Source organism: Zalophus californianus, chromosome 10, assembly GCF_009762305.2.
Source record: "Zalophus californianus isolate mZalCal1 chromosome 10, mZalCal1.pri.v2, whole genome shotgun sequence".
Classification (NCBI taxonomy): domain Eukaryota; kingdom Metazoa; phylum Chordata; class Mammalia; order Carnivora; family Otariidae; genus Zalophus; species Zalophus californianus.
Window position 1 is genome coordinate 71422648 of NC_045604.1, and position 25998 is coordinate 71448645.

Sequence of the window (25998 nt, forward strand, 5' to 3'; positions counted from 1 at the left end):
GGGTCACCGCCATTAGCCTCTGCAACCATGTTCAGGGAACACACCTGTGTATCCTTCCTCTGCCTCCTGCGGGTCCCTTAACCCCCGCTCAGGGACCATCCACACTGACACGTGAGCACCTGCTTCCATCTCAGCAGCCGGGTTCCGTGCTTGGGACAGGCTGTGAGTTAGGGACAAACCGGGTCCAGGCTCTCCCCTGCTCCAGACCCCCTTCATCTGTGAGGACCTTGTTCAGAGACCACCCCTCAAAGGCCGTCCAAACTACCTGGCCCCACCCCTCTTTTGTATCATCTCTGCATCCGGCAACCACAGTTCTGGGACATCATCGTCTGCACATCCAGCCCCCCGGGACTGCAAGCTCCTGCAGGGTAAGAGCCCTCTTGCTCGATTTTGTATCCCAGAGCCTAGCTTGGTGCCTGTACACAGTAGATGCTCAATAAATGTTAGATGGGTGGCTGAGGGTTGAAAGCAGTTGTAAACTCTGGCTGGTGGAGGTAAACCCTGAATGAGGCCAGACCGGATGGAGGGTCCAGGGCACACGATACCCCTTATGGGCACCCTGAGAAGCTGCTGCCCATGCCAGGTAGGGTGCCTGGCCCCCTTCCTTCCCAGCAGCCCAGAGAGTGGACCGCACACCACCCCTGGGGGTCAGGGCTGGCCCCGGGGCTCCCTCTACCAGGGATGGTGGTGGGTGTCAGGTCCTGATTGTACCACGCTGTATTTACCTAGAGGACGTTTTTATTTGGGGGATGTTTCTTATTTTAAAAAGTCCTATCATTTTGGGGCACCTGGGAGGCTCAGTTGGTTAAGCGTCTGCCTTCGGCTCAAGTCATGATCCCAGGGTTCTGGGATGGAGCCCCGCGTCAGGATCTCTGCTCCGCAGGGAGCCTGCTTCTCCCTCTGCCCCTCTCCCTGCTTGTGTGCTCTCACTCTATCTCTCAAATAAAATCTTTTGAAAAATCCTATCATTTTATGCTTAATTTTTTTTTTTTTTTAAGTTAAGCTCTACACCCAACCTGGGGCTTGAACTCATGACCCAGAGATCAGGAGTTGTGTGCTCTTCCGACTGAGTCATCCAGGCACCCCAATATAAACCCTAATTTTTAAAAATTATACCAGAGGGGCACCTCAGTGGCTCAGTTGGTTAAGCAACTGCTTTCGGCTCAGGTCATGATCCTGGAGTCTCAGGATCGAGTCCCGCATCAGGCTCCCTGCTCAGCAGGGAGTCTGCTTCTCCCTCTGACCCTTCCCCCTCTCATGTGCTCTCTCTCTCTCTCTCTCTCTCATATAAATAAATAAATAAAATCTTTAAAAAAAATAAAAATAAAAATCATACCAGAAAGATCGCCTTTGCCCATTCCCCTCCCATGGCACTAATACGGTCTTGTTCGATCTCATCCCAACCTTGCCTGGGCCACACGGAGCACTTATCCAGCCAAGCAAGAGCGCGGGTGCCATCTCTTAGCGTTATGCCCCTGTGGCGTGTCTTCACTGTGACTCGGAAGAATGGGACTCTCCACAGGGAGGAGGCACCCCGCGGTGTCCTGATGCTCTTAATAAGGCTAGCGCCATCAGCTGCCAGACTACTCCTTTCTTTGTTGAAATGGCTTCCTTGGGATAAGTTCATCTTTCCAATCATTTGGAAAGTTATTCCTGGTCTTTATCTCCTTAGCTGTCCCCCTGCCTTCCCTCGGGGCTCTGCCAAGTGCTACTGGACTTCCCTCTGCCACCACCTTTTAGTCTTTTTATCCTCATTAGAATTCTTGGGGACTCAGGGCACTCCCTCCCCCCATCTCTCTGTAGCTCTCCCTATCAGGGTCTCTGGCTTGAGTTTCCCAAAGCCCTCCCTTTGTTCCTAGAAATCCCCACCTGTGCAATGATAGGCCAAGGGTCTTGCAATGCTGTGATTTTCAGCTGGGGACCTAGCTGTGATGGGGAAGGCAGAGGCGTGTGTCCCTCGTCACATGCCACACCCCCTCCCCCAGCCCTGCCTGGTGCTGGGGGGCCAAGGGGAAGGCGCCCTGGGTCCCTCCTGGCCCCGTGACTGGTCACTGGATGCTCCCCGAGCCCTGGTGTAGGAGACAAGATGGTGTCATAAGCCACATGGGCTCAGCCCCGCTGGGAGTCAGAGTTTGAATCCGACTTCTCCCTAGCGGGCTGACCAGGGCAAGACGTTTGACCCTCCGAGGCCCATTTCCTTGTCCACAAAATGAGAGTCATGGTGATATCTTCCTCAAAGGGTCTTTATGAGGATTATATAATACACTAACAATGCTTAGGACAGGTGTGGCACACACTTGATGATCAGTAGACATTAGCTATATGTGCCAGGCATCCTACCAGGGATCAGGGATGCAGACAAAGAGGCACAGGGACCCTCAGTGGGGGAGGTATTGAGTGAAAAAAGGTAATAATGGAGTGTGAGGGATGAAGGAGGGGTCTGAGAAGGGAGGAGGGGAGATCAGGAGGGCTTCCTGGAGGAGGTGGTGCTCTAAGGACTGAGTAGCCGTCCCTATACAGGAAGGGAAGGAGAGAGTAGTTGGTGCAGAGAAAGCCACAGGCTCGAGGACACAGGTGAGGGGAGAGCAGCATGATGGGACGAGAGTGGGGGCAGGGGGTTGGTGCTGGGGATAAACGGGAGGGACCACCGAAGGATCCAGCCTGTGACAGGAAGATGCTGAAGGATTCCAGGAACGGAGTGGTTGGTCAGGCGTGCCAGTTAGAAAGAGCCTGTGGCTTTCTGGGGAAGAACGCATGGGGGCGGGGGGTTAAGACTGAGCAGGCCAACCCAGTTAGAGGCTGTGAGGAGACCCCAGCCAGAGGGCGGCGCAGCGGCACGGTGGGGGCAGAGCTAGGAGCCAGGAAGCCGCGGGATCTCAGGGCTCGGTGAGTAACGAGGAGTGAGCAGTGGGGTGACTCAAGGCTTCTGCTGCGAGCAGTTGGGTGGATGGTTGTGTCTTTTGCCCAAAATGGAAATAACAGAGTGGAACAGAATGGAAGGTGGGGGTGGGGTGGGCTCAGTTTGAGACATGCTGGTTTGAGGTGTCAGCAGCCCCATCGGAGACCCAGTGTGACCTCTCACACGGTGCAGAAAACGAGAGGACAGGGAGCGAAGCTGACCTGCTCCCCGAGCCCAAGGAGGGAAATGTCTCCCAAGTCTTAGGATTTCAGCCACAGCGGGCTTGTGTGCTCTGCCCACCTCTGTGTTTTTGACTGCGCTGCTTCCTGACGGTGGGGTACCCCCTCTTCCCTTGGTCTGAATTCTCCCTCTGCACACAGTCCCCCAGCCAGCACCGGCTCCCTGGCCTGCACTCCCCTGACCCCGGGTCCTCCATGCCTGCAGTGGTGAGGGGCCAGGCCTGTGGCCTGCACTTGGGTTTTTGCTTGCTCAGAGGGCCATCAGGCGAGGGACAGGATGGTGTGAGATGGAGGACGTGATTGCCGCGGGTGGGGCGGGGCAGGGGGAACCCTGGGAACACCAAGACAGGCAGTGAGGCTGAGGCGGCAGGGCCTGGGCCTGTCCTTGCTCCTCCTTGTGCCCCCAGGAAGAAGGAATGAGGGTGTCAGAGCTGTAGGGGGTGAGCTGGAGAGAGGCGGGAGGGTGTGGTGAAGTGGCAAAGAAGCCCACTCCACCTGGCAAACATCCCTCAGCTTAGAGAAATGGCAGTCACAGGTGACCTTGGCAAAGGCAGGGAGCTGGGTGGGAGAGCAGGTAGGGTGGAGACGCGGAGTGAAGATTTCTCTTCTCAGAAGTCAGTCTGGGACAAGGAAGAGGGTGGCAGAGGAAGGTGGGGAGGCCTCTAGTGGTATGGTAGCCTCCTCCCTTTTGAAACAGGACAGACCAGACACCCGTGGGCTGCCAGTTCAGAAGATGGAAGACCCGGCCTGGCCAAGGGGAAGAAGACAGAAAGGAGGTTCCTTTGAAAGCTTGGGCTGAGTCCAGCGGGAGGGCTAGGCCAGGAGTGGCCAACCCACTGCCCACGTGGAAAAGGCTGCCACTCAGGACATTTAGGGAGAGGGTTAAGAGTTCAAGGGAGACCAAGGGCCAGGTGACAGCCACCCAGTTCTCAAAAGGCCGGGGACAAAAGGGAACCAAAGCTGGTGGGTAGAGATAAGGCAGCCAATCGGGTTGCCCGTAACCCCCCCAGAGGATTAGCAGGACAGTTTCAGCCCCTGATCAAGCTGCGTGCTGGGCTGGGAGAGAACCACTGGCCGCCGCTCCACAAATAAATGCGGCCTTGCAGGTGCAAGCTTTGCGTGAACACAGACTGGAGGACACGGATCCCAGAACGTGCAGAAACCTAGGGAAGCATCCACAGGTCGCAACACCGACAGGGCTTCAAAACCAGTCACGCCTACAGCCTGAGGGGCAGAGACAGTCCCCCCAACTGAAGTGTGGGTCCGAGGGGACAGATGCGGGGGAGGGGGCTCCTTTTCCTCAGAAGCCAGGAGAGAGAAGGCACCGAGACCGGGTCGGAAGATGCAGGGGTCTGTGTCTGGAGGAGACTGAGGACAGGGTCGGGGTGGGGCGACCCCGGGGGCACAGGAGGGCAGCGAGTAGAGGCCAGGACCTCACAGGTGGATGGGGCTTTCCTGGGGGCTGAAGCAGAACAAGCCGGCGCCCTGGACTTGGCATTTAGGCTCCGTCTGCTCGAACCCTCGGAGCGCTCCAGAAAATATGAAGACGTCCCAGGGAGACTTCGGTCCCGGGTCCCTGGGGGAAGGCCGTTGAGAAGCCCACCACCGACCCCACACGGCGAACGTAAAGGAAAGTCGCACTCGGAACCCAACACCTGCCAGCGCTGCGCAGCCGCAGTGAAGGCGGGGCACCCAGGCCCCGCCTCGTATGCTAATATAGAGGACCACCGCCCCGCCCCCGCTCCGGAGCCGGACAGGCTCAACGCCACGGGGTGTGAGAGGCGCCCGGCCCCGCATCTGCAGAGGCCGATATGGGGCTGGACGCCTGTGTCGGGGCCGGTCGGGCGGCGGCACAGTGTGGAAGCGGTCAGAGGACCGCTAGGGCGTCCCCGAGCCGTGGCGGCCCCCGCCGACGCGAAGTGGTATGGCCCTCAGGGGCGGGGCCCGGGTCATGTGACGAGGCCGCGGCCGCCATTTTGTTCTGCGGTGCTGGTATTTAGAGCGCAGCGGCAGACGGGCCGGGTCCCCTTCGCAGCCGCCTGACTGCTCTGCTGCCGTTCGCTCGCCGTGCCCGGCCCGTCCTCGCCCCCCGCCTCGGCCCGCTGAGCTCGCCCTCTCCCCACCCGCAGACATGTCCGAGGCCAAGAACGGCCCCGAGTACGCCTCCTTTTTCGCGGTCATGGGCGCCTCGGCCGCCATGGTCTTCAGCGGTGAGCGCCGCGGCAGGAGGGACCCGGGAGGCTGGGGGCGCCGGGGCGCGCGGGGCTCCTGCCTGCATCTCCCCAGGGTTCGGTGTGTGACGTCACGCTGACGTAATTCCGAGCTGTTGGGGGGGTCCCGGGACTCACGTGACAGCTGGCGGGGGTCGGGGCCCCGAGGGCTGCGGAGCGCAGGGCCTGCGGGCTGGGCCGGGGTGCGGGTCCCAGGGGTCTCCCGGGGATCGATAACCGGCAGCCCTGCCCTTGTCGGTGTAGGTGCGGGGGTGGGGTGGCGGCGCCGCTGCCATCTTAGCCCTAGGAGAGGCGGGAGGGAGGCTGGGGTGGGGGCGCGCGGTCCTGCGCCTGCTCCGCACGCCCCCCCCAATCCTGCGGGCAGGTGTGACATCACACCTCGGAAAGCTCCCGCGACGCGGGGCCGCCCTGTTCGGCGGAGGTGGGGGCAGGGGATGGATGAGGTCCTGGCTCTCTCCTCCGAGGTACACAGCTCTGGCCCTTATGGCCTTTGTGGCGGCCCGGCCCCCCGGCGGGGGTCAAGTGGGTCTGTACCCAGAGGCAGGTGCTTCCAGTTAGGGCCTGTCACTGTTTACCAGTAGTCCTGTGGGATGTGTGGATAGCTTGGGAAAACTGGGCTGAGGGGTGGTCCTAAGAGCTGGCAGAAACCCAGGCGTGGGATTGTGTGGAATGGGGGTGGTGGTCCGGACAGGCTAAGGGCCAAGGATGGGTGTCTGGAAGGCAGGCCAGCAACAACACTGTGTGTGTGTATGTACACTTGGCCAAGAGTCTACCTCTGGGTGAGTGAGAGGGTGGCATGAAGTGTCAGCGTTGAGGGGGGAATTGGGTCTTTGTCCTTAGAAGGGAGTCTTTTAGTTCAGGCCTGAATCAATGAATGAAGGAGCGAATGACTTACCTTTCCTGAGGCCCAAAATTGGGAGTGCTCCTCTCAGTAAAGAGAAGGGGCCTTCCAGGTTCTCATAGCACCCTCCTTTTGAAGTTGGGTCTTGATGGTCATAGGGTGTTGAATTAAGTGAAAATTGGCCTATCTGGGAGATAGGCACATGGGCCAGGCCCGGGAATGTGGAACCCAGGAAGGTTAGTCCTAGGCCTGCTGCAACCCTGTAGACTGGTCTGACCTGGTCTCCTCTGGGCCTTCTTGGGTAGGTCTGGTTTTTGGTTTTGATGACTCCGCCCTGCCCCACCCTACCTGGTGGACTGGGGAGGCTCACTACGCAAGTACAGGGAGGGTTTGAACTCCAAACAGTCTCTGCTGACTGTAAACACGTGTGGGGTAGGGGCCTGGGGGACTCTGCTCTCTTGACGCCTCTACCTGGGCCTGTCTGCCAGTCATGAGTTGCTGAGTGAGCTCTGCCCTGCCCTGCCCTTCCCATCACGTGCGAGTAAGGGGTCATTTGTGGTGGGAGAAGTGGTCTGGACTTCCCCTTCCCTCCCAGCCAACGCCTGCTCTTTCCACATCTTGGGGGCTGCCTACTCTCCAGCACTTCTGAACAGGCTGCTGTGACCCGCTTCCCCCCAGCCTTTTCTGCTCTTTGCCTCCGGAATGCCTTCAGAAATTCTACTTTGGCTGGCCACCTGTGGGTTACGTGGGGCTGTCATTTGTTCATTCAGCAAATCTTGATTGAGCTCCTACTATGTGCCAGGCACAGGGGGAACATCAGTGAACAACAGGATGTTCCTGCCCCAGAATTCCTTGAGTTCTGGCTGTCATTGTTCCTGAAACCCTGAGTTCCCCCCCCAGCCCTTTTTCTGTACCCAGCTACTGGCCTGCCTCCAGTCACCAGTACATCTCTTCCTCTCCTAGAACTTAACCTGATACTTTCAGATGGAGCTTGACCCAAAGCAGGTCTCTGGAAGTTACTGAGAACCAGTATCAGTGGTCTGGGGCTCTTTTTTGGTTGCCCCAGGCCCCTGAGGATTGGTGCTGCCTGCTCCTCCAGGGCCCAGTCTCCCTTCCTGCTTCCCCTTTTTTGTTGTGACAAAAGTCCTGCCGATTCTTTCTTCATCAAGTCTTCCACAGGCTGTCTTGTTGCCCCTTTTCCGTAATCTCTTTGACTTCCTCCCTGCTGGCAGGCACCCTGCCTTTGGTGCTTTGTTCCTGGAACTGCCTCTTGATTGCACTCTTTTCTGTCCTCTGCTCGATCTGGGACCTTGTCGGGCTTGGTCTTCAGAGCTAGCATCCAGGGCCTTTGTGGACACCTGCTGCTGCTGCCCAGGCCAGGCTGCTTTTCCCTCGTGGTCGGCCCTTTTTCATCCCTTTGTTGTTCTTGTTGCCTCCCCACCCCAGCCACACGATCTTCCTGCCACCTCCTGGAGAAGGGCCCAGCTCACTTTCCACGTCTGGCCATGTCCTACCATCTGGGATGCTGACTTCCCAGTAATCCGTTCTCACTCAGTTCCACACATCATCTGTGCTCTCCTGCTTGAGTAACAGGCCATGGCGCTGGCCCCTTGCGTGCATGTGACACCGCATGATGTGGTGCCTGGCCTGCAGTAGGAGCCCCCAAAATGCACTGTGACCAGGAGAGTTCCGGAAAACTTGAAGACCAGCCCCGAGCCGTGGGTTGATGGTGCTGAGTGCCTTTGGGACCGAGTGGCGGAGGTAGTACAGGTCCCTCTGCTCCCACCCCTACCTCTTTCCTCTTTCCAGTAGCTCCCAGTCTGGTGCCACATTCGTGCATGTGTCCATTCATGTTGTCTGCAATCCTTTTTGCTCATTCACACCTCTACCCAAGGTCATTTTCTCTATGGACCCCTTCCCCAGACTTCCCCACCGGCCTCCCCACTCTTCTAGAACATGTTGCTGTGCTTGGACGTGCCATATATGTCCTCACCAGGCTTGGGGCCCTAGGAAGCTAGAGCTCCTCGGACCTCCTCACTGCTTGGTGATGAGCATAGAGTAGTCATTTTTTCCTGTGGCCCAAGCAGGTGAATAAAACGTGCTGAAAAATGGTCATCCTCATCTTTTCCACCTGTGAGCCCTGTTACTCTCTGCTCACGCAGTGCAGTTGGATCCTGGAGGGCAGGAGTCAGAAGAGCCCCCTGGGCCCCCTGTGGCTCTGTTCTATACAAAAGTTACTCTAGACTTTGAGGTCAGGAGAAGGGAACTTTCAGGAAGGCTGCACCCCCTATCTAGCAAGAGGGAGGAGGAATAGCATCAGAGGAGACAGGCCACACTAGAGTTTTCCCCCCACCCCGGTTATAAGAGGCCTTAGGGAATCTAGGCTTCTGTGAGCTCAAGGCCTCTGTGCATGCAGGGGTGCTTCTGGGAGGTCTGCCTGGGTGATGGCTCCCTGTGCCCTGTCCTCTCCTGGCTCACCCTTTTTATGGTATTTAGAGAGTATTCTTTCCACACTTGAGGATGCACTCAGCCTGTTGACGACAGATGCTAGCCCTCCTGGAGGGCTGGGCGCAGTGGGGAGTTGGGAAACCTCTGGCCCAAGATAGGACTTGTTGGGCCCTGTGTGCGGTGAGGATCTTCCAACATGTTGTCCCTGGGTGGAGCCCCAAGGCAGACAGGCTGATCCTGGCCTGACATTTGGGCTGCTGAGATGCAGTCACCTGCTGCTTTGCCAGGCCATTTCTGACCTGAATGTCCAGGACTCCAGGTGGTTAAAAAAAAAAAAGCGTCCAGATACTTCAAGGCTTGAGCGGCCCAGTTGCCCTTTTGTCTATGTGACTGGGCTGCTGGACCTGTCATAACTCCACTTGTAGGCTGCGGGCAGCTACACGGAGGCTCCCTGGTGGGTGGGGCCGACCTTTCTCAGCAGAGCCGAAGCCCAGATAGGCCGGGCAGCCACAAGGGGCTCTGGTGGAGAAAGGGCTACCTGGGCTCGTTGCGTGCCTGGCTGGGGCTGTTGCCCCTGAGGGCCACCTGGCTGGGTGCCAGCTTCATGTCCCCTCTGTGATAACTTAGGGGTCCCTCAACTGTGCTTGACCTACTCCCTGGGTCCTGGCCCCAGCTGCTCTGAGCTCACCTGGCTTCCCCCTGCCCTCCCCACAGCCCTGGGTGCCGCCTATGGTACAGCCAAGAGTGGCACCGGTATCGCGGCCATGTCCGTCATGCGGCCAGAACTGATCATGAAGTCCATCATCCCAGTGGTCATGGCTGGTATCATCGCCATCTATGGGCTAGTGGTGGCAGTCCTCATCGCTAATTCCCTCAATGATGGCATCAGCCTCTACAGGTGAGTGCTGGGTCCCTCCTGTCTGTCCTTGCCCTGCCTGGGATCAGGCCACTGCACAGGGCAGGGAGGGCCGGGGACGGGGTGTTGGGCGGGCGGCTTCCTCCCCAGCAGGTGGCTAACATCTCTCCTGTGTCCTCTCCCCCAGGAGTTTCCTCCAGTTGGGTGCTGGCCTGAGTGTGGGCCTGAGCGGGCTGGCGGCTGGCTTTGCCATTGGCATCGTGGGGGACGCTGGTGTGCGTGGCACCGCCCAGCAGCCCCGGCTATTCGTGGGCATGATCCTGATCCTCATCTTCGCCGAGGTGCTCGGCCTCTACGGTCTCATTGTTGCCCTCATCCTCTCCACAAAGTAGCCCCTCTCCGAGCGCACCAGCCACAGAATATGATGTAAAGACCATCCCCTCATTCCAAAATGAACAGCCTGACACACATGCACGGGGCAGCCGCCCCCCCAGTAGTTGGTCTTGTAAATGCGCAGTGTCCTAGTGCCCATCGTCTGTTACCCCGGCCTTGCCCCTGCCCGCCCCGTGCCGTGGACATCTGGGCCCACTCATTACCCATCCAGGCCCCCGACCAGTGAGGATGCAGGCCTCTGCCGCCCCTACTCACCTGCCCTAGAGTGCTCTGTGTATAAGAATGAATTAGAGTTGTCATTTTCTCTTCACTGGATGTTTATTATTTATAAAGATTTGATCTGTTCATACGTCTGTGGAGCAGCCCTTCGTCTCCCAACTATATAGTAATCTTAGGTAGTGTTGCGTTGCGGGGTTACCGTTTGCTCTGAGACTCGGATGGAACCACCCTCCTCCAGCCCCGCCTGCCCGGGGCCGCGGGGCCAGTGCGCTGGGCCTTCCAGGCCCTGAGCCGAGCCGTGTCCAATAAAGTTCTCGGTTGTGACTGGACGCCTGTGTGGACCGCTTGTGTGGGCCCGGGTGGGGGCGGGGGCGAGGGCGGGCACAAGTAGGGGCCGCGGCGTCAGGCCGACCGAGGGGCGCGCCGGTCACGTGGGCGGGCGGGTCACGTGGACGTATCGTCACGTGGCACGCCTCAGTCAGCTGAGGGTCACGTGGGCGCGGCGCAGCTCCGCGGCCCGCAGTCGGCCGGGTACGCGGGGAGCGGGGGTTCGGCCGTGGGGCTCCGGGCAAGTGCCCGCTCGGGTGGCTCACGATGCGCGGCGGGCAGGACGAGGCGCGGGCCCGGGTGCTCCAGTTCACCAACTGCCGCATCCTGCGAGGCCGGGCGCTGCTCAGGTGTGGGGTGCGGGGCCGAGCGCTGCTCAGGTGGGGCCCGGGGCCGGGTGGGGTGCGGGGCCGGGAGCTGCTCAGAGGTGCGGCGCGGGGTGCGCGGCCCGGCGCTGCTCGGGTGGGACCCGGGGCCGCGTGGGGCGCGGGGCCGGCAGCTGCTCGGGTGGGACGCAGCGTGCGTGCGGGATAGGCGATCTTAGCCCCCGCCCGGCTCTGGCCGCAGGGAGGATTTGTGGGTGCGTGAAGGCCGCATTCTGGACCCGGAGAAGCTGTTTTTTGAGGAGCGACGAGTGGCGGATGAGCAGCGGGACTGCGGGGGTTGCATCCTGGCGCCCGGCTTCATCGACGTGCAGATCAACGGTGCGGCCTAGGGCTCGGGGTGGGGACCCAGAGAAGGTGGCCTGGGCACCGTGCGACCTTCTTCTCTGGCTGTAGGTGGATTTGGCGTTGACTTCTCTCAGGCCACGGAGGACGTGGGTTCGGGGGTTGCCCTGGTGGCCCGGAGGATCTTGTCGCACGGAGTCACCTCCTTCTGCCCCACCTTGGTCACCTCACCACCGGAGGTTTATCACAAGGTGAGGTCAGGCTCCTGGTCTCAAGGAAAGGGGGCTCCGGAAGCAGCAGTACTTTATTTTTCAAATCTGTGTTCCCACAGACATCTCTTAGTCCTAGCATCTGGCTTTACCTGCTGGCCTTCTTCCATATGGGGCTGGGGCCCTGCCCCTAGGCTTTCTCATTCGGATGTTCCCCCCCCAGCGGGAGAGTCTCCCTGCCTCTGCAGCTGTCCCATAGGCCTTCACTGCTGTCGCCTCAGCGTCTTCCTGGCTACACGTCCTTTCTGCGCTGCCCTCTGGCCGGCTCCAGGCTCCAGAAACCGGTTCCTGGGACTTCATGATTGCCACATCCATAGCTGCTCGCAGGCTCATCCTCCCTAACCTGTCTGTGCTCTGTGACTCCCGTGAGTGTGGTTTCCAGAAAGAAGCTCCACTGTCCGCCCTGCCGCCCCAGTCCGTCCTCCCCAGTCCGTCCTCCCGTGCTGCTCTCATCTACCCCCACACCTCCCACTTCTTCCTCCTGTTTATCTGCCCATTCTCCTTTATTTTCCACGGGGGTTCTCTGGTTTTATTCTTTACCTTGTTTTATTGTTGGGTTTTCTGCTCTCTGTGGGCACGGTGTTCTTTCTTCCTGAACTGTTGGAGAGCAGGCTGTGTTCCTCATGTCTCTGGACTGCTTGATGCCTAATGAGTTTTGAAAAGCGTGGCTGTTCCATTACCCAAGTTGAGTTTAGGAGGGTAGCAGTTAGGTTGTAATCCTTCATCTTTGTTCCGGGGTGGTGGTTTTTTCCAGCACAGGTTCTTTACTGCAATGATGGATCGATCACATCACCTGTCCAGGAGTCCCTCCTGGGTGTGTGGACACAGAGTCCAAGCTGGGTGTTGGGGGAGGTCGGGTGTGGGCTTTGGGTTTGGTCCAGGCCCCTTAACTTCATCTGTCAGCTGGGGGACTCGAGACAGCCATTAGTTGTTTTTGGGTCTTTTGTTTTTTCAAGTCTAAATTGAGCATGACAATCCTGTCCATGTCTTGGGGTTAGGGTACTCAGCACTGTGTGTGGTCTGTGTTAAGCACTTGGCAAACTGTCAACTGTGGACGTGTTTTGGGGAAATTTCCTCAGGCCTCCCATCACAGAGTCAGATGTTAAAAACTAAGCTCTCTTTGCTGCTGGAAACCAGCACCTGGTTCTGTGTTTTCCCTACTGGTTATCTGTCCATGCTTGGAACCGAGGAACATGCCCACTTTATTGTTTCTGTGTTCTTTGTCCTCCCCCTTCCTGGGCCCCACCAGTGAGGCTTAGTGACTGTTCCCTAGTCTCCCAAGTGCTCTCCCTGCTCTGAGTCCTGCCATAGGGGCCTTCCCAAGGTACAGGGCTCAGCGCCTCACTCACCCCCAACCCTTCCCTTTTATCCTCAGGGTAAACCCCAGCCTTCTGAGCATATTTTCCCTACCTGCCTGAGCCTTGGTCCTCTCCCTAGGCACATTTCAGCCATTCTAGGCTGTTCTCTCTCCTGCCTCCAAGCCGTCTGCCTGGAAGGCCTTTGCCTTGTTCTATCTGTTTGCCTCCTCTTTGGCTCTGCTGTGTGGCCATACACCGGCCATGCCTTTAACAGCCCATCTGACCATTGTCACACAGATGGTGAGGTCTTTTTATTTAGAACAGGGGGTTTCCGGACACGGGACTTCTAGCTTGTGTCCTCTTGCTAGAATGTGTTATCCACCATGAACACCTGCAGGATGAAGGCCTTGGGCAGCAGAAAGTAGTCGTGGAGGGCAGTGAATGTGAAAATTTGATTCCGGCGTCATCTAGGAGACTACAGGACGGTTCACTGGGATATTTCCCCACCTCCATCTACCCATCTTCTTCCAGGACTGCCTCACACTGCGCGGAACTGTATTGCTTTTTTTTTTTTTTTTAAAGATTTTATTTATTTATTTGAGAGAGAGAATGAGATAGCGCATGAGAGGGGGGGAGGGTCAGAGGGAGAAGCAGACTCCCTGCTGAGCAGGGAGCCTGATGCGGGACGCGATCCCGGGACTCCAGGATCATGACCTGAGCGAAGGCAGTCGCATAAACAACTGAGCCACCCAGGCGCCCTCGAACTGTATTGCTTCTTTGTCAGAAGTTACCCAGATCCTTTGTCGTTGCATTCTGGTCCACTAAGACCACCTGATCCTTTTCTGAGGTCTTCTCTAGCCTTACACTTTGATAGTCTTCCAGGAGAAAGATTTGATTGCATTGTTCTCGGCTTCAAGTCCATCATCTGCTTCGCCAAGATCTAGTACCTCCTCAGGCGGCAGGCCGACCTTTATCTCTGGTCCCACACACCCTCTATCCTTTGACCTTACCCTGTGCTTTCCTGCCTGAAACATGCCTCATTTTCTCTACCTCCATGCTGTCATTTATGCTGTTCTCCCCATTTAGCATTCTCTAGCCTTTTTTTTTTTTTTTAAGGTTTTACTTATTTGACAGAGACACAGTGAGAGAGGGAACACAAGCAGGGGGAGTGGGAGGAGAAGCAGGCCCCCCGTGGAGCAGGGAGCCCGATGTGGGGCTCGATCCCAGGACCCTGGGATCATGACCTGAGCCGAAGGCAGACGCTTAACAACTGAGCCACCGAGGTGCCCCCGTGTTCTCTAGCTTTTCCTTGTAAAACTCTGTTTTGTTTTGAAGTGTGAAGTAAACCCTGAGTATGTCATTTGAACTTCGAGTTCTGAATTTGAGACTTGGAGGGAGGTTACAGGAGTGAGAGTGGTGTATGTGAGCCCAGGTGGGGAGAACAGCCAGCAACGGGCATAGCATTGAGCGGGTCCCCTCTCCCTGTGTGTCATTCCCAGGGGAGACCCTGTGCAGAACGCCCTAGAATGTGCCACACGGTGCCTTACCTGCAAAGACAGGAGTCTAAGGCTTCACCCACAGTCCCACCCACCCCTTGGGTTGAGGTATTCCCCACCCCCCTCATCTCACAAGAACCTTGTGTCTCGTGCTGAGCTCCCTCGGAAGACTTTGGAGAAACCTGACGCTCATCACAACAGGGTCTCCTGGTGGAAATGTGGGCAACAGACTCGTGCTGTCCTTTGTACAGATGGGCGGGCTGAAGGCAGGGGGTCTAGGGGATGTGTTCCAGAGCTGCCCAGCCTCTGACACGCATGCCCACCTGTTTCAGGGGGAAAAATCTGTTCTAGAAAATCTCAACAGTTATCTTATCTTCTTTTTTTTTTTTTAATCTTTAGTGAACTTATACCTTTCCGTGGCTTGTTAGGAAAGCCCGCAGCCCTTTGCCCCCGCAGGCTCCCATCTAGAGACAGTCCCTTTCAGCTCGGCTGATTCTTGGAGTTTGCTCTCCTCTCTCTTAGTACGTGCTGGTACTCCTTTTTCACTTCTCAGTTTAGGGTAGTGTATGTGTGTGTCTGCTTCCCAGCTGAGGAGCAGAGGATGCACCCGTCCTCCCCATATAGCCGCCTGCAGTCTTGGGGAGATCAGTCGGGAGACTGGGTGAAGGGAATTCCGTGTGGTCCCCATTTTCTTACCTGGCTGTTGTGTTTTCCTTGGAATTCCTGCTCTTTGCTCCATTCCCTTATCTCGTGACTCAACTTCAGGCTTCCTGCCAGTGGCTCACTCTTCTTTCGGGACGTCTGGATGCGCCAGGCGCTCGCTCCATCAGCGTCGCCTTCCTGCGGCAGCCTCTGGGACCCGTTTCCCAGCACCAGCTGCTGGCCTCCTTGGGCCAAGCTGTCCTGGCAGCTCCCTTCCCCTCACCTGGAGGGAGGGGTCCCCCTCGCGTCTTTCTGCTGGGCCTCTGTCCCCCCATCCTGGGTCTTCCTCTTTGCTGGTTTATGCCTTCACTTTGGAGCACATTTACCGGTTTCCGCTAGAGAAAGGAGTCACGGGAGGTGCAGTTTTCAAGATCTTGAAGGCCTGAGAATGTGTTTACACACACACTCTTTCTTTTTTTTAGATTTATTTATTTAACTTTATTTATTTATTTATTTTTTTGGCAGAGACATACCGAGAGAGGGAATACAAGCAGGGGCAGTGGGAGAGGGAGAAGCAGGCTTCCCGTGGAGCAGGGAGCCCAATGCGGGTCTCGATCCCAGGACCCTGGGATCATGACCTGAGCCGAAGGCAGACGCTTGACGACTGAGCCACCCAGGCACCCCCAAAGATTTATTTTAGAGAGCAAGTGAGGGAGAGGGAAAAAACCCCAAGCAGACTCCCTGCTGAGCATGGAGCCCCGACATGGGGCTCTCATGATCTCAAGACCATGACCTGAGCCAAAATCAAGAGTCAGACGCTTAACCAACTGAGCCACCCAGGCGCCCCTGTTTTTGCTCTCTTGATTGGGTTCCAGTTTTTTTTTTTAACGATTTTTTTTTATTATTATTATTTGCTGGAGACACAGAGATAGAGTGCATGAGCAGGGGGAGAAGCAGACTCCCTGCTGAGCAGGGAGCCCGATGCGGGGCTCGATCCCAGGACCCTGGGATCATGACCTGAGCTGAAGGCAGACGCTTAACCGTCTGAGCCACCCAGGCGCCCCTTGGGTTCCGGTTCTATGTTAGAAGTGACTTTGCTCTAGAATTTTAAAGGCGTTGCTGTGTTGTCTTTTAACTGCCAGGGTTGCTGCTGAGAAGTCAGAAGCCACCTGACCTCTGATACTTTGTGCGTGACCGATTTCTTCCCTCTGGAGGCTTGTGGAACCTTCCTTTTGGCCCTGGGTTCTGAAGCCTGAGGGGGACCCAGGTGGGGCCTGGGGGGAGGTCATCTGTAGTGCTGGCCCGCAGTATGGCCTAGCTGCCTCAAGTCTGGTTTTCGGTGCTTGTCTTGAATAACTTCTTTGTGATTTTCTACTGTGTTCTCTGTCGTCGTCTTCTGGGAGCCATCATTCTGCTGCTAGGCCTCCTGGATGGATTCTCTAATTCTTCCTCTGATTCTGCTTTCTTGTTGTTTGCTCCGTTGTTATTCTGCGGTTCTTCTCTGGGGTTTTTTTGCTTCACCACTCATGTAGTTTTAACTTGGAAGAGCTTGCTTTCTTTCTCAGAATGTTTCCTGCTGATGCTCCGTTCTTGTCTCATGGGTGCAAGACCTCTCCTCACGTGTCCTCCTGTGCCCACCGGCCCTGCCCTGTTTGTCCCGTGTGTCCTTGGAGGCTTCTCCGAGCTGCTGCTGAGCCTTGGTTATCCGCTCTGAGCCTCAGTTATTGGCTCTGTTTGAGATGGGCACCAGCAGGCTTCTGGGAGCCCCAAGCCTGCGGAGCTTCCTGGGGGCACCCTTAGTTGAGGTCCCTACTCAGCGAGAACAGGCCTCACTGGCTGCATGCTGAGCGTGTCAAGAGCGTAAACTTCCACTTAATTGCTGGGTGTGTGCGTCTCGACCCACCTCTCTCCTGGAGACCTCCTGGTTTACTTCTCCAGGTGCTTGCCGGGCACATGTGGGGACACTGCTGCTCTTCGATGACGTGTCAGTTGTGGTCCCCCTACTTCTCAAGCCACCAGGCATGGCCAAAGGCCTGCAGCGCAGCGTGTATGTGCTGGCCGTGTCCCCCACGGGCGCCTGCCCGCGTCTGCCCAGCATCGCTCCTCAGCCTCCCCGGACGGTTCTGCTCTTCTCTCGTCTTGCGCGTTACACGAGGTTTCCGCCTCCTCCGAATCCCTTTAGCTTGTCTGGAACAGGGGAGCTCCGCAGGCTGGCGTGTTCATCCAGCAGCTCAGCCCATGGACTCTGCTGTCCTGCGGGGCTCCCCGTCCACTCCCTTCTCCACGTTCCTTCCTGAGGGAGGTGTGGGCTGGGACGCCTGCCTGCCTGTCTGCTTCCGAGGTGGGTCACATGAGCGCCTGTTAACGCACAAGTGACCTTCCCGATGGTGTTGAGCTCAGGCACAGTGCGGCCATGCCGTTGATGCCCGAGCCCACAGCCCCATCTGCACCGAGCTCTCTGGCCACTGAGCCCCTGCTTCTGCACTCACTCTGTCTGGAGTGCACAGCCTCCTCATGCCTCTGGCCTTGCTTCTGGTCCTGCAGCCCAAGAGGCCGGGCCCGTCAGCCTGTCTGGGTCCAGATCCTCTGAGCATGCCACCCACTATGTCCCAGCTGCTGCCTGGACTGGGGCCACCCGGACGGGCCAGGGCAGCGGGGTTGCCTTCTGTCCATGTGCTTGCCCTCTGCGCAGGAGCTCTTTCCTCCTGTCCTGGTCCTTGCAGGCAGCTGGCCGTGCATCCCCCACGGCTCCTCCACGTCCTGATGGTTCCCAGTGCTGTGCTTTCCCTGACCACAGTTGGGGGCCTTTGACTCCCTTCTAATACCTGAGGGAAGGCCATCGGGGGCTGATCTCTGACCTTGGCTGGGCTGTGACCTCTGGGTAGGGCTTTAACAGCTGGTTCCCCCAGGTCCTTCCTCAGATCCCTGTGAAGAGTGGTGGTCCCCATGGGGCAGGGGTCCTCGGTGAGTGGCTGACCCCTCTCCCTGCCCCACCCTGGGAGGCTCCTTGGGGACCTGTTGGCAGCCCCTCCCCCTCCAGAGGCCCAACTGGGGAGGGAGGTCGGGCAGGTGACAGGGGCCAGGGTGGGGGCTGCAGGGCAGGAGGCGTGCTGGAGCCATCCACTCCTCTCCTCCCAGGGGTGCACCTGGAGGGCCCATTCATCAGCCGGGAGAAGCGGGGTGCACACCCCGAAGCCCACCTGCGCTCCTTTGAGGCCAACGCCTTCCATGATGTACTGGCCACCTACGGGCCCCTGGACAACGTCCGCATCGTGACGCTGGCCCCCGAGCTGGGCCGGAGCCGAGAGGTGATACGGGCACTGGCGGCCCGTGGCATCTGTGTGTCCCTAGGTGAGGGGGCCGCCCCAGGGTTGGGCCCACATGGGGTTCCTGGGCTGGGTGCGTAGTTTGATTTCAGGTCCCCCATGCAGGACACTCGGTGGCCAACCTGCAGGCCGCGGAGGAAGCTGTGCAGTGTGGGGCCACCTTCATCACCCACCTCTTCAATGCCATGCTGCCTGTGAGTAACCCCCCCAAGTCCCATGGGCGGGCGCAAGGGCTCCTGCCGTCGCTCAGCTGCTCCCTCCTAACCCTGCCCAGTTCCACCACCGTGACCCAGGGATTGTGGGGCTCCTGACCAGTGACCGGCTGCCACCAGGCCGCCACATCTTCTACGGGATGATCGCTGACGGCATGCACACCAACCCTGCTGCCCTGCGCATTGCCCACCGGGCCCATCCCCAGGGTGAGTGGCGGGGCAGGATGGGGGCAGCAGGGAAGCTGCCGTGGGGTAGGTCTAAGGCCCCTTCCTCCCGCAGGGCTGGTGTTGGTCACCGACGCCGTTCCTGCCCTGGGCTTGGGCAACGGCCGTCACACACTGGGGCAGCAGGAGGTGGAAGTAGTTGGGCTGACAGCCTACGTGGCAGGTGAGCGATCCTCTCGGCCCCGCCAACTGCCCCCACGACAACAGCCCCTCGGCCTCTTGTGGGATGCAGGAATCTGGGTGTTCCCTGCCAGCCTGCTGTTCCCCCCCAGCCCACTGCCGACCCCCCACCACGTGCCTGGTGGCCTCTGGTCCCCCAGAGCCTGCCCTCTCTGCTCTGAAGGCACCAAGACGCTGAGTGGCAGCATAGCCCCGATGGACGTGTGCGTCCGGCACTTCCTGCAGGCCACAGGTCAGTGCGGCTGGTGTGGGGGTGGGGGTGTGCACCTGTGTGTGTGCGCATGCACAGAGGGCAGAAGCCGCGTTTGGGAGAGGTGAGAGGGAAGCACAGAGTCTTGCACCCACATCCCTCGTCTGGCGGAGTTCCCAGGGGACGAGCACCAGGAATGTGGCCGAGATCCCCCTGCAGGGAACTCCTGGCAGACTGGGACCCAGGGCGATGGAAGTGAAGCCGTGGCACCCGTGAGGGGAATGGACCGCACCTTACCCACAGCAAGGGCCTTGGTCTCAGACCCTGTGGGCGCACGGGACTTCATGGGTCCAGAGCTAGGGAGATGAGGTGGGGGTCAGAGCTTTGTTCCAGGCTTCTTAAGGGGCTGGGCCTGTTGTTGGTGAGGTGGGAAGGGGTGTCTGGCAGAGGCTGTGGTTGGCCAGGTCCTGTGGGATTCTTGGTAGTGCCCTGGGACTGGGTGTCACCGGGGGGCCTCAGGGCTCAGCGTGCTGTTTAGAGCAGCAGGGAGACAAGCCAGGAGGCGGGAAATGACTTTGGCCTGGTAGCTGGGGGGGTGATGTGGGGAACAGAATGAATGGGGTTTAGTCGTGTGACCTCTTGAGGGGTAGCAGGGATAGAAAGGCAAGACCAGGTGGTTTCATCGATGGCCCAGGCTACTGCTTCTTTGTGGGGGTTCTCTACCTGGGACCTCAAAGGAGGAGGGGCTTGCAGGCCTTTGGATCCAGAGTGTCTGTGAGGACGGGAGGCCTGCCGGGCTGGGATGGGTGAGAGAGCAGGGAAAGGGTCCCCAGCAGTGTCCTCAGACTGGAGCTTGGGGCTGTGAGGTGGGGGAGGGGCTGCTGGCTGAGCTGGGATGGGGGATAGTTACCCAGTTATGTGCCCTGAGCAGGCTGCAGTGTGGAGTTGGCCCTGGAGGCTGCGTCCCTGCACCCCGCTCAGCTGCTGGGGCTGGAGAAGCACAAGGGCACCCTGGACTTCGGGGCCGATGCAGGTCAGGGCCTGATGTGGGCGCCCAGGCCACTGAAGACTTGGGAGCTCCAGGGACTTGGGACAGTGCCAGGGCAGGTGTAATCTTCCCTGTGCCCAGATGGCCTTGCCCACCACTAACCTCAGCCTGGGCCCTTTTCCCCATCAGGCGGGCTTTCTGGTGTATGGAATAAGGCCGGCTGAGGGGCTGCTGGGGCCTTTGTCCCTTGTGCCCTACTGCCAGGAATACTGGCTCCAGGACCTTGGCCAGCCTGCAATGGGTTGGGGTGCCCTGTTCAAATCGTGTTGCAGGCTTCAGTTTTCCCACCAGCTCCTGGGCAGGGGTGGGGTGGGGAACAGAGCTTCTCTTAGGGGTGATGAAGCTCCTGGAAGCTGGCTGGGGGTTGGGGTGGCGGTGGGCCCACCCACTCCTGCCGCCACCTCACCACCCGCCTCTGACCCAGACTTCGTGGTGCTCGATGACTCTCTCCACGTGCGGGCCACCTACATCTCGGGCGAGTTGGTGTGGCAGGCGGAAGAGGCCAGGCAGTGACCGAGGACCACAGCCGGAAAGGATGCCCAGCCTTAGGTGGACGCGGTCAGGGCTGAGCCGTGGAGGAGCTGGTCTCCAGGGAGCGACTGGGCGCCCTGCCCCAGGTGGAGGCCTCCGCTCAGGAGGCAGCTGGATAAACATGCGCCCAGCAGGGACTTGTCTGGTCTCCGAGTGTTGCTTCAAAGCAGGGCGCCGTCACCTTGGTGGCTGTCTGGGTGGTGGTGGGGGGGGGGTGGGAGTGGGAGTGGCTGGATTCTGGCTCATCCCAGCTCTGTGGAGGCTCCTGTCTGAGGCCTGCAGACCCACAGGCAGAGGTGCTGGTTGGAAATGATTGGAGGGTGGGTGGGGAAGTCCTGGGCTGTAGGTTGGGAAGTGGACGGGTAGGGGCTTGGGGACAGAGTGCAGTTAGCTTCAGAAGTTCACGTGTCAGGGGACTGAGGGGAAAGGGTACTTCTTGCGGTTTTAAACAAGGAGAGAATTGGCTGTGCAGGCAAGTTAGGAGCTGAGGCTGGAGGAGCTGGGTGTAGGAGGGGCCTCAGGTGGGCAGCGTGGAGGGTTCAGAGGGCTACTGCATGAGGATGTCCCAGGGGTCACTCTCTGCACCCTTGAGTTGGGCGGGGAAAGGGGGGCCAGGGCCATAGTGCCGGGCCTGGGCACAGTGCCAGGTGCTCCTCCCCAGCCTTCAGGGGGCATGCACGCCAGCCTCAGGACCCCAGCTCGCCTGGCTGTGAGTGCAGGAAGCAGTGGCCAAGGGCCCCTGAGCTGACCCTGGCCACTGCTCCTTGCCCAGCCCGCAGCCCTACTTCTTTGAGCCCTTGGGATAATCAAGGCTCCGCTTCCTGGCGTGTTTTTTCTGAACAACCCCTTCTGACCCTACTCCCAGGTGGGCACGATGATCCCCCTTGTACCCTGGTGTTTGCACAGCTGGGCGTGACCCTGCCTGGTGCTCGTGAGCAGCTTGGGGGTCACCAGTGTCCTGAGCCCTGCAACTATTTGCCCGTTAGTGTCATCCCACAGCCTTCCATGTCCCCTTGGTCCTGGGAGCGTGGGCTGTTGTGTTCTCTGGGAAGGACAGCTAATGGGGCAGGTGGGCTCTGGGGAGCCGTGCAGGTCCTGAGGACAGCCGTGACATGGGAGTCGGATGGCAGGGGTTGGTGTAGCTCCAGATCTGGGGTTGACTTTCTCCCCCATCGTGTCCTGGGGTGGGCAGCACCTCCCCCCTTTCTCATGGCTGTAGTCCTTGGAATAGGAGGTTGAAGGCGAGTGTCCCAGGACGCCGTGGTGTGTGGCTTGGCCACCATTCCCCTTGCCTCTGCCACAGAGCACACTACAGGAAGCGTCTCCAGGCCCAAAGTGACAAAAACGGCCACGGGTCCTGGCTGTGTTTGAGGGTGAGCAGCCGGGGGAGAACCAGGCAAGGCTCAGGAAAGGCCACCTGCAGGGGTACCAGGGGCCTGGGTCTCAGGCCACATGCCCGTGGGGTGCAGGGACTTCTAGGCCCAGCAGGTGACAAAGCAGCTCCTGGAAGACAGCCACCTGCTCCACCCTGGTTGGAGGGAGCAGATGAATGTCTCCAAAACACATTCAAAGCTGAGTGGTGGGCACTTGCCTTGTTTGGTGCTAGGCCTTACTCTAAGTGCACTATCAACGTGAGCCCATTCTTTTCTGCCAAAAATCTAGAGTTTTCCAGTTTGTCATCCCCATTCTCAGATGGGGAAGCGGGCACCTGATTCCGGAGCTGGTGAGCACCAGAGCTACAGTTTGTCGTGGCCGCCCTACCAGGGGCCCTCCCTTAAACCTGTCACCACGCTGCCTCTCTGGGTGGAGAATCTGGGAAGTGCTAGTTGAACTCGGGATCAGCAGGGGTGAGGCACCCGTGCCGGTTGGGAAAAGCACTCCAGGCACGGGGAAACTACCCCACGAAGATCCAGCGGCACCCTCGCTGGAAAGGGGTGCAGCCATCACCGCTGTCATCCGCAGAATTTCACCACCCCAGGAGAAGCTCTGGTCCCTCTAGGTGCTGGCCCTGTCCCCCATCCTCTCCAGCCTGGCACCGAGCACTCCACTTCTTCATTCTGAGGCTGCAAGAATTTAAACAGATGTGCCATTTTAAGTTAAGAGCCCCAGCAAGAGACTGAGGGCCGCTGAGGGTGGCAGTGGGCTGAGACAGGTGAGGCGGTGGTGGTGGGGGTGGGGGGGGGGGGGGGGGGGGGGGGGGGCGGGGGGGGGGGGCGGGGAGGGGAGACAGTCATGCTCTAGTGTTGGTGTAGACTAGGCTGCTATGGGTGTACCTGAGTCACTGGTGGGTGGGGGTGACTTTTTCACTGAAGTGGGGAAGCTGGGGTGGGATCCTCGGGGAGGTGACCTGGCGTGCAACCCGCACCTTCGTGGCTTGCTCTGTGTTGTACGTGAGTGGGAGGACCAGGGGGCCCGATGGTGCTAGGACCCTGTGCCGGGGCTGGCGCGTCGTGACTCCGCGGAGTGGGACGAGGGCCCCTTGGCGGCCGTGCCTGGGAGCTGCAGAAGCGTCCACTTGAGGGCCCCAGACTGCGCCGAGTGCACGCGGGTTCGAATCCAGGCGCTGAGGCGTACCTTCCGAAGCCTCGGTCTCCTGGTCGGGTTGACGGGCCCCGGAGAATCTGGGTGGTCCAGACCGGAGAAACCGGCTTGGGGGTGGGGGGGAGACGGTATCAACTGCGGTGCACGGTGCACGGTGACTCCGGCTCGAGCCTGTCCGCCGCGGGCCTGGCCCGCGGCCCAGGCGCCGGGTCCAGGCGGACCCAGAGATCGGGTAAGAGCTGCGGCGCGCGGGTCTACGGCTTGCTGCTGGAGGGGTTCCTCCCTGGGGGACGGGTTCTGCGGAGTCAGGGTGGGCGGGCCCGTGCCGGGGCCAATCAGGATTGCCGTGCGCAGCGACGCGCAGCGGCCGAGCAGCTCGGGGGCGCGTCCGCCTCTCACCCTGTCCCGGATTAAGGGACCGATCCGGAGCCGAGAGTCACGGACGGCGGGGCCTGGCGGTTGCAGGGGAACCGGGGGCCTAGTGACCCCCGCGCGCTGCGGACCCCACTGCGCCCCGGTCCGCCCGCCTCTCTGCGCGCCTTCCCGCCCCACCGCTCCCCTCCTCCCCATCGCCGCCCTGTGCATCCCCTGCGCCCCAAGCCTCCTCTCCCCGCCCCGCCCTTGTTGGCGTTGGGGAGTAGGGTGTGGGCTCCCCGCCGGCCCCCTTCCACTGTCTCTCCCAGCCTCTCCCCAGCTCGGAGCGTGTCCGGGGTCGGGAGTGCGGGAGAGGGTGGGTACAGCAGGGGGTGTGGCACTGGGAGGGTGGGCAAAGGGCGGCTCCGCTTGGCCCCTACGGCTTACCCCCTTCGCCCCCTGTCGTCCCCATGCAGCCCCGTGCCTGGAGCGATGGCCCTGAGTCTTGTTTGCCTCCCACTGCTGCACCATTAAGAGCTTGGTGTGCTGCTTCTAACGTGATCCAACATACCTTGCCCTACGTTTATGTTTTGGTTTGTTTATAAACTGGAATTGTACTTTTGATACTGCTCTGCTAGTAACTATTTTTTAGTTAAGCAGCCTGAAACGGAAAGCTGCCTGGGTGGGGACACGTGGAAATGTCTCTGTACTTGAACAAGGTCCCTAGTGTTCTTCTGTAAGATGGATGTTTCATAACGTTAACCAGATCCCAGCGTGGACCAGTCGGGTTTCTCCCCCGCCCCGCCCCCCACCCCAGCGGCCCCGAGGAGGAGGGACCATGCAGTGATGGGCAGGGAGCTTTGGGGCCCCAGATGCCCAAGCGTGTCTAGGAGGCCGGAGGGGACCCGGTGTGGGCGCTCCTTTACGCCCTTTGGGTTCCGGGTTTTCGTGTATTCGTTTTCTCGTGTTCCTGTAACAAATTACCATAAATTAGGGGTTCAAAAGAACACACATTTATTTTATAGCTCTGGAGGTGGGAGTCAGAAATAGGTCTCAGTGTGCTGAAATCAAAGTGGTGCAGAGCCTTGTTCTCCCTAGAGGTTGGGGGGGGTTCTTCCGTTCCCAGCTTCCAGATGCTGCCCACACTGGTTGTTTCTCGTGGTCTCTTGCATTTGCCCAAGCCAGTGCTGGCCAGTCGTGCTGTTCATGTTGCCTCATTCAGGTTCTGACTTTCCTTCTCTTCTATCTTTTAAGGACCCTTGTGATTACACTGGGCCGAGCTGGATAATCCCGGATAATCTGCCTCTTTCAAGGTCAGCTTATTGACAACCATCATCTTCTCTTTCTGTGTGATGTAACATATTCACAGATTGGGTGAACAGGACATGGTCATTTCTGGTGGGGCTGTTATTCTGCCTGCTTCCTCATCCAGAGAGAGGGGCCTGGGCCACAGCTCCCTACTGCCTGGGTCTAAAGGAGATACTACATCCCTATCATCAGGGTACGAAGGTGCTCCTTTCCCTACATGCTTATCAACACTGGATGTTTTCAGTCTTTGGGATTTTGACCAATTTTTGGAATCCGCCCATTTTACAGCTGGGGAAGTTGAGACTTAGGGAGGGAAGGTTACTCGCCTGAGGTTTGTTTGTTTGTTTGTTTTTATTCATGAGAGAGAAAGAGAAAGGCAGAGGCAGAGGGAGAAGCAGGTTCCCCGCGGAGCAGGGAGCCCAATGCGTGGGCCCGATCCCAAGACCTCGGGATCATGACCTGAGCCAAAGGCAGATGCTTAACCGACTGAGCCACCTAGGCGCCCCTCACCTGAGATTTGATGCAACTTTCTGTTTCCTGTCTTCCAGTTTAGTTAAAATATTTTTTTCCATGTAGCACAATTTATATGAGAAGATATTTCCCCAGGTGGCTTGGAAATTATTGGCTTTGGCAACTTTCTCTCTCTCTCTCTTTTTTTTTTTTTTAAGATTTACGTATTGGGGCACCTGGGTGGCTCAGTAGGTTAAGCGTCTGCCTTCAGCTCAGATCATGATCCCAGGGTCCTGGGATCGAGTCCCATGTCGGGCTCCCTGCTCAGCGGGGAGTCTGCTTCTCCCTCTGACCCTCACCCCCTCTCATGCTCTCTCTCTAGCTCTCTCTCTGTCTCAAATAAATAACAAATCTTTAAAAAAATGTTAAAAAAAAAAGTTGGATGCATAGCCCCCCGGAGCCGCCAGGGTGCCCCTCCCCACTGCAAGTCAAGCCTTTAGATGGCTTAGCTTTCCCTACCCTCTCGACTGCGAATTCCTAAGAGACCCTGAGTCGGAACCACGAGGCCAAGCTGCTCCTGGGTTCCTGACCCACAGAAACCATGAGATCGTAAATGTTTGTTGCTTGAGGTCTCTTGAGTTGGGGGATAATTTGTTACACGGGACTGTGTGGCTAACACATTAGCTGTGTGATGCTGGGCAAGTTCCATTGCCTGTGAAGCTGGGGTCCCTCCCTTGGGCCACTGCACTTAGAACAGTAAGTGAGGCACAGGTGAAATGCCACAGGCCATGTGGAGCACAGGGCTGA

General features: G+C 58.7%; 2 protein-coding genes across 9 annotated transcripts; both read left to right on the forward strand.

Moving 5' to 3' along the window:
• The first annotated feature begins 4944 nt into the window (after window positions 1-4944).
• ATP6V0C (ATPase H+ transporting V0 subunit c) lies at window positions 4945-10455 on the forward strand. Its single transcript, XM_027612490.2, has 3 exons — window positions 4945-5348; window positions 9373-9556; window positions 9702-10455. The coding sequence occupies exons 1-3, from the start codon at window positions 5270-5272 to the stop codon at window positions 9904-9906; spliced, it is 468 nt and encodes a 155-aa protein (XP_027468291.1). The 5' UTR covers window positions 4945-5269; the 3' UTR covers window positions 9907-10455.
• A 170-nt stretch (window positions 10456-10625) lies between these two features.
• AMDHD2 (amidohydrolase domain containing 2) lies at window positions 10626-20700 on the forward strand. 8 transcript variants are annotated; one of them, XR_003523173.2, is made up of 11 exons: window positions 10626-10833; window positions 11021-11157; window positions 11233-11372; window positions 17736-17790; window positions 17965-18177; window positions 18258-18346; window positions 18427-18571; window positions 18645-18752; window positions 18910-19001; window positions 19891-19992; window positions 20432-20700. XR_003523173.2 is itself a non-coding variant. In XM_027612486.2 (11 exons), the coding sequence occupies exons 1-11, from the start codon at window positions 10721-10723 to the stop codon at window positions 20518-20520; spliced, it is 1260 nt and encodes a 419-aa protein (XP_027468287.1). In that variant the 5' UTR covers window positions 10626-10720; the 3' UTR covers window positions 20521-20699. The 8 variants fall into 8 exon arrangements, 4 of the variants coding, with proteins under 4 accessions (XP_027468287.1, XP_027468290.1, XP_027468288.1 ...); XM_027612486.2 differs by having other exon boundaries at window positions 18933-19001; window positions 20432-20699; XM_027612489.2 differs by having other exon boundaries at window positions 10626-10803; window positions 18645-18795; window positions 18862-19001; window positions 20432-20699.
• Window positions 20701-25998: the final 5298 nt, after the last annotated feature.

Excerpts from the sequence above, each read along its gene's own strand:
- ATP6V0C (XM_027612490.2), top strand. The coding sequence starts at position 5,270 with ATGTCCGAGGCCAAGAACGGCCCCGAGTACGCCTCCTTTTTCGCGGTC. Across the intron at positions 5,349-9,372 it reads GGCCGCCATGGTCTTCAGCG|CCCTGGGTGCCGCCTATGGT; the intron begins GTGAGCGCCGCG and ends CCCTCCCCACAG. Across the intron at positions 9,557-9,701 it reads GATGGCATCAGCCTCTACAG|GAGTTTCCTCCAGTTGGGTG; the intron begins GTGAGTGCTGGG and ends CCTCTCCCCCAG.
- AMDHD2 (XM_027612489.2), top strand. The coding sequence starts at position 10,721 with ATGCGCGGCGGGCAGGACGAGGCGCGGGCCCGGGTGCTCCAGTTCACC. Across the intron at positions 10,804-11,020 it reads CGAGGCCGGGCGCTGCTCAG|GGAGGATTTGTGGGTGCGTG; the intron begins GTGTGGGGTGCG and ends CTCTGGCCGCAG. Across the intron at positions 19,002-19,890 it reads GCACTTCCTGCAGGCCACAG|GCTGCAGTGTGGAGTTGGCC; the intron begins GTCAGTGCGGCT and ends TGCCCTGAGCAG.